Raw genomic sequence first — 20,674 nt, 5'->3', positions numbered from 1 at the left:
AAAAACGGCAAGATTTCCTTAAAATTACCAATTTAGGGGCAGCAACCAACAACCGGTTGTCGGGTCAATCTGAAAATTTCAGGGCAGATAGATCTTGACATGATAAACAATTTAACTCAGTCAGATTTGCTCTAAATGCTTTGATTTTTGAGTTATAAGCCAAAAACTGCATTTTACCCCTATGTTCTATATTTAGCAGTGGCAACCATCTTGGTTTTAAACTACATACCCCAAAGATGATTGTGGCCAAGTTTGGATTAATTTAGCCAAGTTATTTCAGAGGAGAAGATTTTTGTAAAAGATCACTAAGATTTACGAAAAAGGGTTAAAAATTGACTATAAAGGGCAATAACTCCTTAGGGGGTCAACTGACCATTTCGGTCATTTGACTTATTTGTAGATCTTACTTTGCTGAACATTATTGCTGTTTATTGGCGTAGCTTTATACGACCGCAGAGGTTGAACCCTGAACGGTTGGGGCAAGTATGGACACAACATTCAAGCTGGATTCAGCTCTAAATTTGGATTGTGATTAAATAGTTGACACATCATAGGTTTCTGACACAGAATGAATGTGTTCTAATGAACTTAAAATTTTTGTTTTCTCTTAGAGCAATTCACTATGCTGTTGAATATTAATCCTCTCAAAAAAATGTTTGAAGAAATTTTCTTTTTTATTTATGAAATTTCAAATGAGAAAAATTGAACCCAATTTTTTTAATCACATCCCCCTTTCCCTTATTCCAAAACTAATCTCAATTAAAATTTCTAATGGTGTTTGCAACAATAACTACTCATTTAAATACATCATAAAATATTAAGATGTAAAAAAACTGCTTGTTATCACTGAATGGTAAAGATTATTTTAATTTATCAGTTGGTAGTAAAAAGTGAATATATCAAAGATTTAAGTTGATTCTGGACAAAGAAAGATAACTCCAATTAAAAAAAAATCTTGCTATTGCACAATATTTTGCAATTAGATATTTCTTGCTTACTATTCTGGACAAAGAAAGATAACTCTAATTAAAAAAAAAATTGCTATTTCACAATATTGTGCAATTAGATATTTCTTGCCATTGCGCAATACTGTGCAATTGAAAAGACTTGCTATTGCACAATACTTAATATAATAATTTTAGATCCTGATTTGGACCAACTTGAAAACTGGGCCCATAATAAAAAATCTAAGTACATTTTTGGATTCAGCATATCAAAGAACCCCAAGATTTCAATTTTTGTTAAAATCAGACTAAGTTTAATTTTGGACCCTTTGGACTTTAGTGTAGGCCAATTTGAAAACAGGACCAAAAATGAAGAATCTACATACACAGTTAGATTTGGTATATCAAAGAACCCCATTTATTCAATTTTTGATGAAATCAAACAAAGTTTAATTTTGGACCCCGATTTGGACCAACTTGAAAACTGGGCCAATAATCAAGAATCTAAGTACATTTTTAGATTCAGCATATCAAAGAACCTTAGACTGATTCATTTTTTGTCAAAATCAAACTAAGTTTGATTTTGGACCCTTTGGACCTTAATGTAGACCAATTTGAAAACGGGACCAAAAGTTAAGAATCTACATACACAGTCATGACAGTTAGATTCGGCATATCAAAGAACCCCAATTATTCAATTTTGATGAAATCAAACAAAGTTTAATTTTGGACCCTTTGGGCCCCTTATTCTGTTGGGACCAAAACTCCCAAAATCAATACCAACTTCCTTTTATGGTCATAAACCTTGTGTTTAAATTTCATAGATTTCTATTTACTTATACTAACGTTCTGGTGCGAAAACCAAGAAAAATGCTTATTTGGGTCCCTTTTTGGCCCCTAATTCCTAAACTGTTGGGACCTAAACTCCCAAAATCAATACCAACCTTCCTTTTGTAGTCATTAACATTGTGTTAAAATTTCATTGATTTCTATTTACTTAAACTAAAGTTATTGTGCGAAAACCAAGAATAATGCTTATTTGGGCCCTTTTTTGGCCCCTAATTCCTAAACTGTTGAAACCAAAACTCCCAAAATCAATCCCAACCGTTTTTTTTGTGGTCATAAATCTTGTGTCAAAATTTCATAGATTTCTATTAACTTAAACTAAAGTTATAGTGCGAAAACCAAGAAAATGCTTATTTGGGCCCTTTTTGGCCCCTAATTCCTAAAATGTTGGGACCAAAACTCCCAAAATCAATACCAACCTTCCTTTTGTGGTCATAAACCTTGTGTTAAAATTTCATAGATTTCCATTCACTTTTACTAAAGTTAGAGTGCGAAAACTAAAAGTATTCGGACGACGACGACGATGACGCCAACGTGATAGCAATATACGACGAAATTTTTTTCAAATTTTGCGGTCGTATAAAAACAGCAAAATTTCCATAAAAATTACCAATTCAGGGGCAGCAACCCAACAACGGGTTGTCCAATTCATCTGAAAATTTCAGGGCAGATCGATCTTAACCTGATAAACAATTTTATCCCATGTCAGATTTGCTCTAAATGCTTTGGTTTTTGAGTTATAAGCCAAAAACTGCATTTTACCCCTATGTTCTATCTTGGTTGGTTGGCCGGGTCACCGAACACATTTTTTAAACTAGATACCCCAATGATGATTGTGACCAAGTTTGATTAAATTTGGCCCAGTAGTTTTAGAGGAGAATATTTTTGTAAAAGTTAACGACGACGGACGACGACGGACGCAAAGTGATGGGAAAAGCTCACTTGGCCCTTCGGGCCAGGTGAGCTAAAAAGAAGATGTGGTATGATTGCCAATAAGACTCTCCACAAGAGACCAAAATGACACAGAAACTAACAACTATAGGTCACTGTATGGCTTTCACCAATGAGCAAAGCCCATACAGCATGTTCACATATAGACTTATAAAAAGATTCAGGAAGCTCTAATTTATAGTTCTTGAGAAAAATGTGATGGAATTTTATTGGACAGACATATAGAGGTAAAACAGTATTCACCCTGCCTCAGATCGCAGGTAAAAAATATTGTGAACATATTTAAAAAGATCTTCTAATGCTGAGATTAAACATGTAAATTCTTACCACAGTCAGTTTAGGATTAGATATCGTAGCATCTTTGTGTAACATCTGTAACCACATATCACATATCTAAAAATAGATTTCGTACTATAATTAGTAAAAAATTATTGCATGTATTCATAATGTGAATTATTAACAATCAGACTAAGTTGAGATTAAATACTGTTATTTCAGGAAATGCAGTATTTACAAAATACAACAAATATGTGTCCATAGTACATTGATGCCCCACTTGGTCCGAAAATTAGCAAGTAACCCACTGTCAACACTAGGGACTATATTCGTAGACAACGAAAATTAGGGACGACAATTGTGGTCTCGGACCTAATAGGATAGAAAAAGTAGACCAATATTAAAAAAACTTGGTATGATCAAAGCTTAATAAATTATAACACTGCTTACAAAGTTTCATAGTAATAGGATATAAATTATAGTCAATATATTAAATTTTATACTCAACTTTGCGTGTTAAATTTTGACCTTAAAAATTGAAAAATTTCAACTATCAACATTTGGGGGTTTAAAAATCAAAATATTGCAAAAAAATACTTTTTAAATGCCTTAATATATAAAATATTATGAACTTAAAGCAAAAGAGTACTCATTTGATTTATCAGACTTAGCATAATTATTCGAAAGTCAAATTTATGGGCGTTTTTCAATAAAAGCGTAAATTTCAGACCTAAAAAAAATGGAAAATCAACTTGTCTAAATTTTAATTTCAAGAGTTATTTTGAATACCTCTATAATAGACCTGTTTGTAAACAAAAAGTGCAATCTTAAATATTCTTTAAAATGATATTATTTTCATAATTTGTGTACTGTTTCGTAGGGGACCTTTGTCCCCTACCCCGAAATTTCTTCTAAACACACATATTTTTTGCAATTTTAAATGTTTCCTATAGACATTCCAGTTTGTTTACTTTAAATACTAGAAAAATGTCATTTTTTTCTGAATTGGAAAACCATTTTTATCGATAAAGATTAGACAGTACTTCACATATGAAGGTTCAACTCATGTTACGTAGTGGACATTTTGATGCGTTTCGTAGTGGACAAAACCGTTTCGTAGTGGACAAAAAGTTTCGTAGTTGACATCAACCCTATTATATGTTAATAAAAACATAATAAAAATTACATGAAACTAACCCTTGTTATTTGTTTTGCACGAATATAATTGAAAAAAGATTAAAAAAAGACTCCATGGTAGTGGTAGTGTCCACTACGAAACGTTTTTCTCCCATACTTGTTTCGTAGGGGACCGTTTCGTAAGGGACGTATTCGCATGTTTTATTTTTTCCCCACAATACCTATATTGCAATAGTAACAAGACTGATTGTATTCATCAAAGCATTTATCAAGCTGTACACTGATATTTTTTTCATAATTTTAAAACCATTTTTCTTACCAACAATTTAATTGCCGTTATAAAAGCATCACTTCTTTTGTAAGACCCTAATGTATATATCTCTTGCAAACAAAAATTACATTGATTTTATAAAACTGTTTATTGGCAAATTTTAATGACTTCGTTTCGTAGTGGACATTTTGTGAGGGACACACCTTCTAAAATTAAAAAAACCTATATTGAAATGTGTTTATTAGAATATGTTGGCTCTGAACATACTTTTGAATTATTAAAGAACTTATGTTAAGTAAAAAAAACATTTATTTCTTCATTTTTTTACGATATTTTAGAGTAGGAATGTTGAACAGGCGGTCTAGGGACATGCCATTTTGGTTGTTTTGGACCATTCAGGAGTCAATATCTTATCAATCCCTCTAAAAATAAACTGTTTCTTTGCTTAAAAATGTTAAATCTAATTCAATGTACTGACTGCACAAAAAATTACTTGCAAAGATCAAACACATTTTTTTTTAAAGTGGATAGGACAAGAAAATACGTTTTTATTGAAAAACGCCCTTATATTTATTTGACACATGAAAACCTGTAAGATAGAAAGTCAAGATGCCACTTATGCATCAACAATTAAAAATGCTATAAAACGCCTATTTTGACCATAAAATGCCAAAATTGGTCATTTTTGCAGAAATTCTATGAAATAAAAGTTTAAATCCTTCAGTTTCATGCTATTTGACAAAGTGACACCGTCAAATCATTCTGGGAAGTTGCAAAAGTACAGATTCTAGATTTACTAATTTCACCTCTTAGGGACAAACCACAATTATTTCGTTGTGCATTTCTTTTAGAACATAAATAAAAATTAAAAAAATTCCACCTGCGCTTTCTCAAACTTTTTTTTTACAGTGTGTAGTACTACTTTTGGGACAAATTATATTAAAATTATAGAAAACTTCATCGGCTCTAACTCAAAATATGGGCAATTTTATGTTTAGGGGGTCTTGAAATCTTTTGACAGCTTTCGAAGTGCTAATTTTTAACCTTTTTCAGCTGGACCAAATCACTACTTTCCTTTAAAATTCTGGACCCAAATTTTTTTACAGTGTAATTTCACCCCTCTACTTGCAATTTGAGGCATAAAACATGGAGAACTAAATTTGGAAGGGGTATAAAAATCAAAGCCTTAAAGGCTGTAAAAGCAATTGCTGCCATGTTAATGTTTGGGGACTTTTATTTTTCATCCACATATATACAAGAATTAAACCTGACATGAGTGTTGTCTAGTTAAAAGTAAGAAGGTTTTAACTTTATATAAATAAAAGACTTTAGCAGAAAGTCATTTTTAATATGTTTTATATTTCACAAGGAGACAACACGTTTACCAGGCTAAAGTTTGGGTCAAATATACATGTGCTGAAACATATAACTCAAAAAGAAATCATCATGGATTATCCCCTGGTAGTGTTTGTAACTTCCTTGGCAATAATTTCCTTTATTGATTTAATTTTAACAATTTTCATTATTAATTTATATTTAACCATTAACACAAATGATTAAGTTAAAACCTTTCAACTTTCCAGACGCAAATGTTAAAAAAGGGGAAAGAAATAAAATATCTTACAAGACATAAACATGTAAAGAATAAATGTATATTTCAGCTTAATAAAAATATTTTCATAATGTTACTTTGTCATCATTTTTAAAACTAAGTTCCAAACATTATTGCTCAGTTAATATGTGTCCTTCTGACGCGGTACGAGCACAGGCACTTGTTTCTATCCATAGGAAGGTGGATTATCCATATAAATAGTTTTATTTGGATAGTCGACCTTCCTATGGATAGAAACAAGTGCATGTGGGTACGAGATAACTACAATTCTCATGCAATCCCGAAAAGGGGGGTCATCACAGACAAACATGACATTAAATCGTTATCACTGAACTAGTATATATATTGTATAGGGGCCAGCTGAAGGACGACTCCGTGTGCGGGAATTTTTCGCTGCATTGAAGACCTGTTGGCGACCTTAATTCTGCTGTTGTATGTTTTTCTATGGTCGGGTTGTTGTCTCTTTGACACATTCCCCATTTCCATTCTCAATTTTATTATACGAACAAGAACAAACAGCTCTACGTTGCTTTGATATTTATCAATTTTCAGGAAACATTGCGAAAAATGATCTTAAATATTTCGAAAACATGTGAAATAAAATTGCTAACACGGTGGACCATCGAGTGTCAACAAACGTAGTAGACTTGTTCACTGAAAAGACGAGGATAATGGTTTCATCTGACATTTATTATGCAAACCCAGTTTTGATCATGATATTTAAAAAGACGTACTTTTGTTCAATCTATGTATTAATAAACTAGAAAATTCCAAATTGTAAATATCTCTTCATCTGGACCGACTTGGCATCTACTACGTTTGGACGGGTCCATTTCATTAGTAAGGTGATCGATAAATATTACGGAGTTTTGACAGAAAAGGAAAACGAACTTATTGTTATGTGTTTTCAACAAGGGTTTCGTTCCGCTAAATTATTTGCGCAAATAAAGTTTGTCTATTTTTAGATTACAGGTAATAATTTGACACTACGCATTAACCTGTGTAGTGATTTTGATTTTACGATAAATGTATGAATGAACGGTAATTTTATGAATGAACAAGAGCACCTGACCTCTTAAAGAAACACAAATTAAACATATAAAACCGTATTTATTAGGAGATAATTCAGTAAAATTTTCAATACTAAATCAACAACTGAAATGAATCCATATTTTGTTGAAACATCGTACGAACGGCGAAAAACGGAATCGCATTTATAAAAATGTACTTTTTTTCACTCGGACTTCTATGTTATTTGATAGTCAAACGGTTGACCCTTTAAATACAAAAATACATCTACAAGAACGTATTCTGAAACTTCTTAAATCCACTAACTTTTTTTTAAAGTTTCAAGCTATCTATTGCATTAGAAAACATACATAGGTGTTAAAGAATGACTTACCAGGAGCCTGTTTAACAAAATACTATGGCTTGATCTGGGCGGAGTCTCTGATCTGGGTCACAAAGATGGCCATACGCGACGGCATAAAAGCAATTGCTTTAAAAATTAGCAAGTAACCCACTGTCAACACTAGGGACTATATTCGTGGACAATGAAAATAAGGGACGACAATTGTGGTCTCGGACCACTTGCACAATCATTTTCAATTTTCAGTGAACCATGAAATTGGGGTGAAAACTCTAATTTGGAATCAAAATTAGAAAGATTTTATCATAGGGCACATGTTAACTAAGTTTCAAGTTGATTGGACTTCAGCATCATCAAAAACTGCCATGACCAAAAACTTTAACCTGAAGCGGAATGGACAGGCTTATGAACCGCAGCACAGACTGAAAAACGTAATGCCCCTAGATAGAAAAGTTCAGGTATACTGATAGCTGTAATGTTTTACATCTCTTGGTATGTTTTTTTCTATCATGACATTAAAGTACGTACATATATATATATGTAAAAAGAAACTCAAACAACAGAACATTTTACAGCAATTCATTATTCCCTGTCTCTCATTCTGCAACAAATATCCTTAGATATCAAAATAAGATGATCTGGTATGATTGTCAATGTGACAACTCTACACCAGAGACCATATGACATAGAAATTAACTTCTAATAGTCACTGTATGGTCTTCAACAATGAGCAAAAACCCATAATGCATAGTCAGCTGTAAAAGGCCCTGAAATGACAATTGTAAAATAATTCAAACAAGGAAAACTAAAACAAATTATTGGGATTATAACCCTGCAATAATATAAACATTGCAATATTTTCTAAATTTACAGTATTTGTTTTACATAAGAATTCTTAACACACTTCACCTGATTAATATCTTGAGACAATATATGGACCAATGTAGTTCGTCTTTCTGAATCTTTTCGTAGGAGATAGAATCCACCATCCCTCCCAGAACTATCAACAGAACTGTGATCCCCTTCACTGACATCAGGGGACAGATTAGAGTAACTGGATGTGAGTGCTAATCCTGGCTCAGAACTGAAATTATACATATTTCATAAAAATTGGAATTTTGACAAAATTTCAATACATTATGTTAAAAAAAAATCATATGAAAACTACTTTTTTTTAAAAATGTTTTTTTTTTTAAATAAGAAATGTTAACTGATGTAATATAAGTTCATAAAATAAATATGAAATTTTATACTTTAACTAAAGAGAGTAATTTGTTTGTATATCCATTTTGTCTTACTTATCTGTATACTGGTAAATTTTTTTAAGCTCAATAAATTTCATGGTTGTAAAAAATCACTTATTGTCATGCATTAACACATATCCTTATCTAGAGCTAAATTATATATTTTACAGGCAATAAAAGTAAAACCAAACTTATGGAAGCAAAATTCAGGTAAATTTGTTTTAATTTGCAAGAAAACTTTTGTTTAAATAATTGTAACATTTCAGCTGTATCAATTTTTTAAAATTCATCTTCTTAATTCAATGCTTATTTCAGACAAAACTAAAAATCAACATTTTCTGTTATCAAAAAAATATTTTAACTACAAAAAAATAATACAACTGAAATTGATTTTAATTTAAATACACAGTATTTCAATTCTGAAAAGAATAACATCCTATATTATGATCTTCTGTGAAACTAAAATATGATATGTGCAAAAAAATGTCAAATCACCCAATAATACAAAGTATATGAAATATGTGGAATAATCTTGAGAGCCATTCAAATTTCATACTATTTGAAATAGCAACTACACAATGGTATTTGTTAAGTAAAAACCAAACGAAACATGCAACACATAAAATTCCGTCCGAAATATTTTTCCTAAACATGCTAAATTGATGCTTCTTTTTTAAAACATTAAATCCAAAAAAACAGTATAATGTTCAAGATTATTCACATATCTTAAATTCAAAGTCACCATGTTAGCTTATACAAATATATGAATCTCCACAAAACCTCAAAAGAAAGTGTTAAAATGTGCATGAAAATTGTGTAGATGTGTTTAAATTTATGTGCATGAAAATTGTGTAGATGTTTAAATTCAAGTGCATGAAAATTATCTAGATGTTCAAGTGTACAGCAATTATTCAGATGTTCAAATGTATGAAATTATCTAGATAGTCATGTGTATGGAAATTATTTAGATGTTCAAGGTATGGAAATTATCTAGATGCTCAAGTATATGGATGGTAATTATCTAGATGTTCAAATGTATGGGAATTATCTGGATGTTCAAGTGTATGGGAATTATCTGGATGTTCAAGGTATGGAAATTATCTAAATGTTCAAGTGTACAGCAATTATTCAGATGTTCAAATGTATGAAATTATCTAGATAGTCATGTGTAGGGAAATTATTTAGATGTTCAAGGTATGGAACTTATCTAGATGTTCAAGTATATGGATGGTAATTATCTAGATGTTCAAATGTATGGGAATTATCTAGATGTTCAAGTGTATGGGAATAATCTGGATGTTCAAGTATATGGATGGTAATTATCTAGATGTTCAAATGTATGGGAATTATCTGGATGTTCAAGTGTATGGGAATTATCTAGATGTTCAGGTGTATGGGAATTATCTAGATGTTCAAGTGTATGGGAATTATCTGGATGTTCAAGTGTATGGGAATTATCTAGATGTTCAAGTGTATGGGAATTATCTAGATGTTCAAATGTATGGGAATTATCTTGATGTTCAAGTGTATGGGAATTATCTAGATGTTCAAGTGTATGGGAATTATCTATATGTTCAAATGTATGGGAATTATCTTGATGTTCAAGTGTATGGGAATTATCTAGATGTTCAAGTGTATGGGAATTATCTAGATGTTCAAGTATATGGATGGAAATAATCTAGATGTTCAAATTTTGATAGGAATTCAGAGGCAGATCAAGATATTTTCATAATGGGTTCAACTGACTGCATCAGCTCCAATCATGCTTCAGTGATTACCTATATAATCAACTAAATAATTATAATAGACTACCAAAAACATAATTTTCATCACCATACAGCCTCTGTAAAAGATGGTAGATATATATATGAATGGACTTTATTAGTGTGTACTGGTATCCAGTAACTGGGATCCCTATTCCAGGTAGGAATGAGGTTTGAAAGATAAACCTATCAGGCCAATGAGTAATATATGGGTTTTGATTGCAAATTTAACACAAAAATTTGTCAACATAAATTAAGTTCATGCTGTTGTATTGTTTTTTGGAAAATTTTCATTTTTCATTTTTGTAATTAAAAATTGATTTAAAAATCCTTTTTAGCAGTAAAAAACACAATTAGAAAAGTGACAAAAAGAAAAGTGTAAACAGACAGAAAGTTGTGTTGACAACAAAGATTTACCTGTAGTAAACATCTAGTGTACTAGGGGAACATGGTCGTGAAGTGGGGGAAGGTGACCTGAAAATTTGACATGAACAATGATATATATGACAAACAAATGCATATAAATGATTTATGATACAATGTTGAAACTTATAATAAGTAATGATGAAACATTTCATCAAACTTTCTGGATCTTAGCTATCTTTTTTTTTTATAAAAAATTTGAAATGTTAAAGCAAAGTCGAATATATATCAACCACATTCAGGATTTAAACTTTACATGTTCTGACAATGGTTGTACTTTCGCCTTTTCAGAATCTCATTGTTCCTACACCAAAATGAAAGTAACAATATGAAATTTGTTGAACTTCGATTATGCTTTTGAAAAAATTACCCAGAATTCATTAGATTCTGCAAGGGAGAATTGTATCAGCTGATTTTTTAATATTTATCTTAAAACCACATATTATTTTGGTTGTGGACTTTTCCTTCTGAAAAGTTTTAATAAGCTAAAAATCCAGAAACTTTTGTATAATGCTGTAGATCACATATTGTGCATATGACTAAAACTATGCTTTATCATGGTGCTGAAACATCAATTTGGATCTTTTTATGAATTAATAACAATAAAAATATGTGAATGAGTCATGTTATAATAAAAATATGCTAAATATTTATCTTAAAAATTTAAAACTTAAATAAAACTGAACTTTTTCCAGCATAGTTCTAGTCCTGTGACATTTAAAATGGTAACTATTCATACAAACATCTGTGTTTCAATATGATATGATAATATAATCAACCATAAAGATAATTAAATGTCTACGAAATCATGGAACATTTAATTCTAGGCACTAGCTACAATTACATTTTTAATGCAAAAATAATAATAAAATTATTGTAACATTGTTGACTAATTTCCCCAATGCAGGGTTGGGTAAGGAGTTGATTAATTATAAATGTAACAATAATAATTGTGTCTCAATGTAACAATAACTTATTATGTATTGTTACATTTCAATGTAACCTTAGCCAGTGCCTTAATTCTGATTTACTACTTTTATATTTAAAATTATTATTTCAAACTTAAACTTAAACTTAATAAGTTTCAGTGCAGACAATAAAATACATAAAATTTAAAATAAACAACATTAAAATTACAACATTAAGGGGAATATATAGATATGCCTTATGGAGTGTGTTTTCCTGAATTTGTGATAAAGCAAGCATTTAAGCTGCTTGCTCATCAAATTTTTAAATTATTCTTTATGCTAGTGAACAAAATAATTATTTAGTAACAGTAGACTCATAAAATATCAAAATTTACAAGAATAATAATTTGAATTAAAGATTTTTGCAAACTTAAAATCCTGTTTTAAACTGAAATAAAAACATTAGTTACTATAATATGAAAAAGGCACTAATTGTTTTAAAACTTTAATCAGAAATCTTTTTTATAACTAAAATACTTATAACCATAACATCTACACACAAACACTTTGGAAATAACATTAAAGGTATATATTTTACTGAAAGTTATCAAGTGATTTGAGAATTATACAACGATGATATTCATTGGATAATTTGTGCTGTTACAAACAGTCACTGGTATATAAAAACAATAAAGAACACCATGATGAGATAACATGTCTATTCCTGAGTACAGAGATGCAAACATTGAACTTGAGCTTATTGTCATGAAATTAAAGTCAAAGGTCAAAAGTGTTTCATGGTTTGAAAATTCCGCTAAATATTTTGTAAAAATCAGATTTGATATATTTTTTGAAATTTAAAAAAAAAAGATTTTCTTTATTAAATATATCAAATTTCTTTCTGGTGTGATATACTTTTGACCTCTGACTGTATAATGGTGTGAATTTGCTCGATGTTAAATTGCAGGCAGTGAGTTACGACATCCAGCATTCTCATGCAAAATATACCGTTCTTCTCGCCGAAAGCTAAATGAGAAGGAAATTTTAAATATTTCTCATATCCCTTTTTTGATCAATCTCGTCCAAAAAATCATGACGTCTACTGAAGGTATTTTTCAATTTTATTTTTAAAAGATTCCATTTTGGAAAGCGTCAAATAAAAAATTAAAAAAGCCATCGGAGACGTCTTAATTATTTAGACTACCATTAATCTGATACTTAACTCTATCATTTTTTATTGATTATTTATAAATGCATATGTTAATTCTTTTTACTGTTTTCCCTCTTTTAAACAACATTATATCTAAATATGTTAAACTAGAGTACTAAAGTTTTACTTTCATCATTAATATCATGCTCAGCCTTTAATTAATCTTTTTTCCAATGTATGTTAACCTTTACATGCAAAAACACATTATACAAATGATTATCTAAACAAGTGACTTTATTTTCATAATAATATCATGCTCAGTTTTTTTAAATCCCTTATCCAAATTACACCTTTATGCCAAGAACATGAGAATCGTCTTTATCAATTAGTAAATAGTTAATAATAGATATTAATTAGCCGAAGCAAGCATAAGCAGTGGTTAGTATAGGTGAGTGTAGGATTACTTACCGTGCCATGTACAAAAACCGGCTGTCTGAACCCGACCGACGACGAAAACCAAAGCCAAGATTCCTGAATATAAAGTAGCCAAACCTTGTTGCAGGGATTCATAAATAAAGCGTGCTAACTAAAAACTATTATTAACATGGTATCAATTTCATAGCAGTTAATCCTGGTAATTTATAAATATTTTTTATCAATTAATAGAAGGATGAGGTGGTTTCTGTAGTATGGCAATTAATGTAAAAAACAACTAATGTTTATGATTGATTTATTTTCACAAGAAGAAAAAGAATGTGAATATAAATCGTCGCAAAATTTTAAAACTTGGATCTTTCCTGGTCTAATTACAGAAAGTACATTTAAAAATCTGGAAATTAAATTGCTGTGAATCGGGCAAGAAAGGGATAAACATGAAATAAAGTAGACATAAAAATAAGTTGATTTACAGTTATGAAATAATTTACCACATTTTCCTAACTGATGCCCCTCAAAAATACTACCCTTTTTTATTGATAAAAATAAAACAATGATTCTACTGGACTCTGTCAATGCAATTAAGGTGGTACCTAACACTACAGGGAGATAACTCTGTAAAATCAGCAGAACGTTATAATGACGTTGTGTTCTCAAGGGAATATTAAGCTTCTCAATGATCAAAATAAGTATTTGTCAAGCTACTATATAACCAGTGTAATTTTTCTGATTAAACGGTTGGTTCAAATTTTTGTATTTTTGTCAAAGGGTCAAAGTAAATACTTTGTCAAAATTTTAAGAAAATTAAACGAGCCAAATTGATTTTAGTTAAGGTGTTAGGTACCACCTTAACAAACCATAAAGTAGGTATCTTGTAGATTGGGGCTGTCTATATAAATGCCAGTACCCCTCCCTCTGCTGACCATGAATATCAAAATTTCTCTGCATACACTTTCTAGATGATATCCAAACAAGCAATATATCATAACAGCTGATGATGTAGTCATAAAAAAAAACTCAAAAAATAATCTAAAGATCCCCTTATAATGCAACATCCCTATAGAAGACCTTTCTACTTTGGCCAGCTGCTCAGTTTGTTATTTCATGCAAAATCAGGGTGGCATGGTGGTTGATTTGAAAATCATAATTTTATGCAATATATTAAACCACAAATTTATTATATAGTGTTAAGAACTGTTAATTTGGAAACTAAAATGCAAGCGTGTCTTTTTTCCAGAAAAACTGAATAGAGGTTGACAACAACCCTTGCCCACTGGTCTGAATTTAATAAATTTCACACCACGCTATAGAAAGATGCTTTAGTACAAGCATACTGGATAGTGATCAATTTTCAGCTATTTTTTGCAATATCCAAAAATGTTTAATTATGAGATAAACTGTCCTGATATTTCAAGTATGTAGGTTTTTTGGGGAGCATATTCTTTCCTGATTGTTGAATTCAACCAGTAACATGTATGCTATTTTTAATTAAGTTAGTGTTCTTGCTTTTTTCTACGAAAAAAAAATATTTGAAAGCTGATAATCAAAAGACTAAATAAAATGAAAAAATAATCAAGCAAAAAAGAAATAAAACTGCTATGAAATTATTGAATACCACAACATATAAAATAAATCTGGGCTGTCCAATTAAAGCATACATAACACTACAGAATGCAGTCAAATATCCATTTTATATCATATATATTTTTACTTACCAGTCAAGGAATATACATAAGGATTATCTCCCTTACAACGTTCTCATAACTCGCAACACCTGGATGATTTCAAACATCTATCTAACATTGATCATCCGGGTGAAGGCCTCCTCAGTTTATCTTTCGGCGGCAACAAAATAAGACGTTCTCACTTTGAGACTTCCTACTATAGTCTCGTCGTTGAAATTTTTATTTATGTACGTTTGATATTATCGTCCGTTCATATTGGACGATGGCGGAAGAGTATAGACACTCACTTGCTGACGCAAATGCTGAAAATTTAGATTCAGATAGTGCAGGTGAAACGCCAACGGGTGATTTTCTCGTGAAAAAAATGGCGAGGACAACAAAAGACTCTTCTTCAAAGAAAAAGAAACGTGTGTCAAAGACGGCTGAACTTGAGAATAAGTTAACCAGCATGGAGGACAGGTTTGATAAGAAAATAGATATGCTATTTGCAGTTTTGAACAAGTCATGTGCTACTACAGGTAGTTCGACTGTTGCAGAGAATTCTCAATCTGGTGGTTTAGCCACGCAGAGAGAACAAAGTTCGGATAACGTCCCAAGTACAGGGGAGCGTAGACCGGTAATTTCTTTGAATGCAAATCTTGATGAGGACTTGGGAAGTCCTAGAATTATTAGAAATATTGATTTTGACAATAGGTCAGAAATTTCTCTTCATATAGACAGTCGTGAAAAGGCTGATTTACTTGGTCTATGTTCATCAGAGGATGAATATTCTCGTGGCCTTGGTAGTCCTGTTAGTGTTTATTCTCAGGCTGGCAATAAATCTAGAAATGTTGAAAGATTTAGCCAATATCTACAAACTCAACCTACTATATTTAATAACAATGTTGAAAGTCAGTCAAATCAGAGACAAACAAGTAACATTGATAATAATAACAATAAAACTGTAGACAAGCAGTCAGATAATTTAAATTTATTGTCTAAGCTTTTCAAGGAAGATATTCCTTCAGAATCTTCTGATAATTCAGGTGGCTTGATCATTGATGAAGCGCAGGTTAGAATTCTAGAACGTTCCTGGAGAACTAAAAATCCAGAGAAACTTACTGCTTTTAAAGATGAATACCGTAGTTGTTTTCCGGTTAATGATAAATCTAAAAGCTTTTTACAAGTACCCAGTTTGGATGATTTATTAGAACCAATGATAAGAACTGTTCATGGTACAAATAGTGTTAAGTCATGGGACAAACACAAGCAATTGGTTACTCAACCTTTAAAACAGATAGAAAATCTAGCCTATCAAGGGCAGGTGGCTTCACGTATGGGTATTATATCAGTGTTGTATATGCAACAAACATTAGGAACCTTATTAGAGAGAGTTGAGAATGAAAATGTAAGTGATGAAACTTGTCAAATGGTGAAGGACTTGTTTGCAATTTCGACAAAGTCTCTTGATCAGGTAGGACGCACAGGGGCGTTTAACCATATGATACGCAGGAAAGCTGCAGCTACTGAGTCTGGTTTAAATAACTTGAAAGATATACAGGCTAAAGTGTTGTATTTACCTCTTTCGAATGAGGGTGTATTTGGTAAAGGTTTGGAAGACAAACTTGAGAAACGTAAAGAACAACGTGAGCAACTAGACGATCTCTTACCAGAGTATAAAAACAATAATAAGAGAAAGTTTGAATCAACTCAGGTGCGTCAAGATTGGCAAAATAAAGCTCCTAGATATAGTTCTAATAATAGTTCTACTCATGTTAATTATAACAATGCTAATTCAGCTGATAAACGCTCAGGTTTTAATTATAACAAATCTTCTGTGAGATCTGTTCCCAGGAAGTTCCAGAAAGACAATAAAGCTGATGACTTTGGGAAAAAGGATAAAGAAAAGAAAGCAGGTGGCAATTGGAATTCTTTTCGGATCCCAAAGAAAAACAGTAGCTGACTCAGAGTTGAAGGTAATAAGTTATCAGAATCAGGCCGAGATACCAGTTGGGGGTCGTCTAAGATTTTTTCGGGACAATTGGGAAAAAATAACAGACGATCAATGGGTCTTGTCAGTAATAACAGAGGGTTACAAACTAGAGTTTCTAGAAATGCCATTTTGGACAGGCATACGGAAAACCTCTGTGTCTTTAAAAGACTCGGATATTTTAATCCAAGAAATAAATACTCTTATAGAAAAAGACGCTATAGAACCTGTTCGCCAGCAAGATGCAGCAACAGGTTTCTACAGTACATTTTTTCTAGTCCCCAAAAAGAATGGGACAATGAGACCAGTAATAAATCTCAGACCCCTCAACAGGTATCTCAAGAAAATACATTTCAAAATGGACACTCTCACAAAAGTATTAAATCTAGTAAAAATAGGAGATTGGGCCATTTCTCTAGATCTAAGCGATGCTTATTTACACATTCCAATATTTCAGAAACATCGCAAATTTCTCAGATTTTCTGTTCAGAACCAGTGTTATCAGTGGAAAGTTCTTTGTTTCGGACCAACTTCTGCTCCGAGAGTCTTTACAAAAATGGTTTCGGTAGTAGCGGCTTTTCTGAGAACTCAAAATGTGAGACTAGCAGTCTATCTAGGCGACTGGTTAGTAGTCAATCAAAACAAGGATCAATTATATCAAGATCGGAAGAAATGTCTTGATCTCCTAATGTCACTAGGTTTTCTTATCAACAGAGAAAAGTCAAGTCTAGTACCAACTCAAAACTTGATATACCTAGGGGGGCAGTTTCATTTGGACAAGGGACTTGTTTGCCCAACTCAGGAAAGAATAGACAAACTGAATATGGCAATATTAATTCTTTCATCAGGGAATGCAGTGTCAGCATTTCACTTCCTACAATTACTAGGCATAATGGCATCTTGCATAGAGTTAATTCCGAATGCACGCTTGTTCATGAGACCTATTCAACTACATCTTCTCTCATTTTGGAGACCAAGTTGTCAGGATCTGTCCATAAAGATCCCAGTTACACCACATCTGAAATCACATCTCAGTTGGTGGAAAAATTCAGCAAACACGCTGAGAGGCCAATATTTTCAACTGGCTCAGACTTCTGTCACAATAACGACAGATGCTTCCAAAACCGGGTATGGGGGTTTTATGAACAATCAAATTTTTCAAGGGGAATGGTCAGAAATGCAGAGCAAGAAACATATAAATTCCCTAGAATTGGAAGCAGTGTTTTTAACGCTGAAACACTTCCTAAATCAGTTGAAAGGTCAATATGTTCTGATAAGATCGGACAATACCACAGTGGTCCAATATATAAACAAACAAGGGGGGACGAAATCGCCCACTCTTTGCTACCAAACATGGGATTTATGGAATCTAGCAATTCAAAACAATATTCGATTGAAGGCTGCTCATATAACGGGAAAATTGAACATTTTAGCAGACCAACTCAGTCGAACCAAAATTCAACACACGGAATGGTCTCTGAACAAACTGGTGGTTCAAAATCTATTTCAAATTTGGGGGACTCCTCTCATAGATTTATTTGCCTCAATAGACAATCGTCAGACAGAAATTTTTTGTTCATGGATCCCACATCAGAAAGCTTTAGCTCTGGATGCTTTGACAATTTCATGGGAGAGAATGTATGCCTATGCTTATCCCCCAATCTGTCTGATCCCAAAAGTCTTGCAATATATGAGGCAGTACCAGTGTCAGATTTTGTTGATAGCTCCCCAATGGCCACGGAGACATTGGTACCCGGAGCTGCTTCAATTATTGATAGCAGTTCCCATCAGGATACCAGTTATTCCGGAATTGTTATGTCAACCGAAAACTCGGATTTATCATCCCAATCCACAAGTTTTCAGGTTGACTGCATGGCTTCTATCAACGAACGGTTTACAACAGAAGGCTTTTCTAAAGGGGTTAGAGAGTTACTCTCCGCCTCATGGCGGAAAGGGACTCAAAAAGATTACTGCTCAAAATTCAAAAGGTTCAATAGCTGGTGTAGTACAAGGAAAATTGATCCCTATAAAATATCTTTAAGTCAGATAGCTGATTTTTTATCATATTTATTTGATAGTGGTTTGCAATACAGAACGATTGCAGGATATCGCTCAATGTTGTCCACAGTATTACCTCCTATAGATAATTTCCAAATTGGACAACATCCTAAAATAATTAGATTGATTAAAGGTGTTTTCAATACAAGACCTCCAGTTGCAAAACTATTACCTGAATGGGATTTGCACATAGTATTAAGAATGTTAGAAAATAGTCCTTTTGACAATGTTGAACAAATGAGTTTAAAAGATTTGACTTTAAAAACTGTATTCTTAACTGCCATTACTACTTTCAGGAGATGTAGCGATCTGCAGGCACTAAGAACGGATGAAGGCTCCATGAGAATACAGACTAAAGGAATTACGTTTATAAGACATGGCCTAGCCAAACAGGATAGGGAGAAACATTTTGGAGCAAAAATTTTCGTACCTACATACACTGAGAATACCTCTTTAGATCCACGGAAAAGTTTGTTACAATATTTAGATAAAACAAAACCGTTGCGAAAAAAATTACAGCAGGACCAAAGAGGGAAATTATTTTTAGCTTTATGTGAACCTCACAAACCAGTTACCTCTCAGACAATTTCACATTGGATTGTTCAGATTATTAAACAGGCTTATTCTGACTCTGAATCTTCAGGGAAAGGGAAAATACATGCACATTCTACAAGAGCTATTGGTCCGACTTGGGCATTCTTTAAAGGAGCATCTATCAATTCGATCTTAGAATCTGCAGATTGGAGTTCAGAATCTACTTTTAGTAGATTTTATTTGCGTGAATTAGATGTAAATGTGTTACAGAAAATAGACTAAGTTGATATTTTCGGCGAGTTGCACAGCATGTTTTTGGTTATTCATTAAAATGTTATTGGTGGAAGCATTTTAAATGGTGGAAGTATTTTATATGTTTTTAACTATGAACTGCATTTGAACTTATGATGAAGTTGAAATGACAAAGAATCACAGAGAAGTTTTTCTGTTATTAGATGTGTTGTAGAAAGTCTCTTCAGGTGAGATAATTTATTTATAACACTCCTCCTAAGGTTCAGACTGCTTTGAAATCAGTAGTAATCCTTATGTATATTCCTTGACTGGTAAGTAAAAATATATATGATATAAAATTGAGAATTTGTTTTCAAGTTCTAATTTTATGAATTATTTTTACTTACCAGTCAAGGCTCCCACCACCTCCCCAGTTATAAATAATTTTCGGTATAGGGAATATTTTGTTCCCGCCGATAAACTGAGGAGGCCTTCACCCGGATGATCAATGTTAGATAGATGTTTGAAATCATCCAGGTGTTGCGAGTTATGAGAACGTTGTAAGGGAGATAATCCTTATGTATATTCCTTGACTGGTAAGTAAAAATAATTCATAAAATTAGAACTTGAAAACAAATTCTCAATTTTCAATATTTGTGTTCCATCTTGTTTAAGTGAAAATAAGTGGAATTACAAATTGATATTAAGATTGAGTTTTATGCATATTAACAATATTTTAGATTTGACTTTTTTCACATTATATTTTATTTGGAATCTTTACGGGGGATCAGGCTCATATTTCTGTCAATGTTTTAAACCAACTCAGCCGTAAGCTGAGGTAAGGTGAATCGGATAAAGAGCACAGACA

General features: G+C 32.0%; 2 protein-coding genes across 2 annotated transcripts in view; one reads left to right on the top strand and one right to left on the bottom strand.

The window, feature by feature from the left end:
- The window catches only part of LOC139492165 (mitogen-activated protein kinase kinase kinase 15-like), a 97,870-nt gene that overhangs the window by 17,665 nt on the left and 59,531 nt on the right, over positions 1-20,674 (bottom strand). The window contains exons 30-33 of the mRNA XM_071280317.1: positions 13,363-13,425; positions 10,831-10,887; positions 8,316-8,490; positions 3,069-3,134 (exon numbers count right to left, since the gene is read on the bottom strand). Of these exons, the coding sequence (XP_071136418.1) occupies positions 3,069-3,134; positions 8,316-8,490; positions 10,831-10,887; positions 13,363-13,425 (361 nt within the window). The remainder of the gene's footprint in view (positions 1-3,068; positions 3,135-8,315; positions 8,491-10,830; positions 10,888-13,362; positions 13,426-20,674) is intronic.
- Positions 15,017-19,540, top strand: LOC139492166 (uncharacterized). Its single transcript, XM_071280318.1, has 2 exons — positions 15,017-16,969; positions 19,338-19,540. The coding sequence occupies exon 1, from the start codon at positions 15,277-15,279 to the stop codon at positions 16,954-16,956; it is 1,680 nt and encodes a 559-aa protein (XP_071136419.1). The 5' UTR covers positions 15,017-15,276; the 3' UTR covers positions 16,957-16,969; positions 19,338-19,540.

Source organism: Mytilus edulis, chromosome 10 (assembly GCF_963676685.1).
Source record: "Mytilus edulis chromosome 10, xbMytEdul2.2, whole genome shotgun sequence".
Taxonomy (NCBI): Eukaryota; Metazoa; Mollusca; class Bivalvia; order Mytilida; family Mytilidae; genus Mytilus; species Mytilus edulis.
Note: the sequence above shows the minus strand (reverse complement) of the source record. Positions and strands in the feature narration are given on the sequence as shown.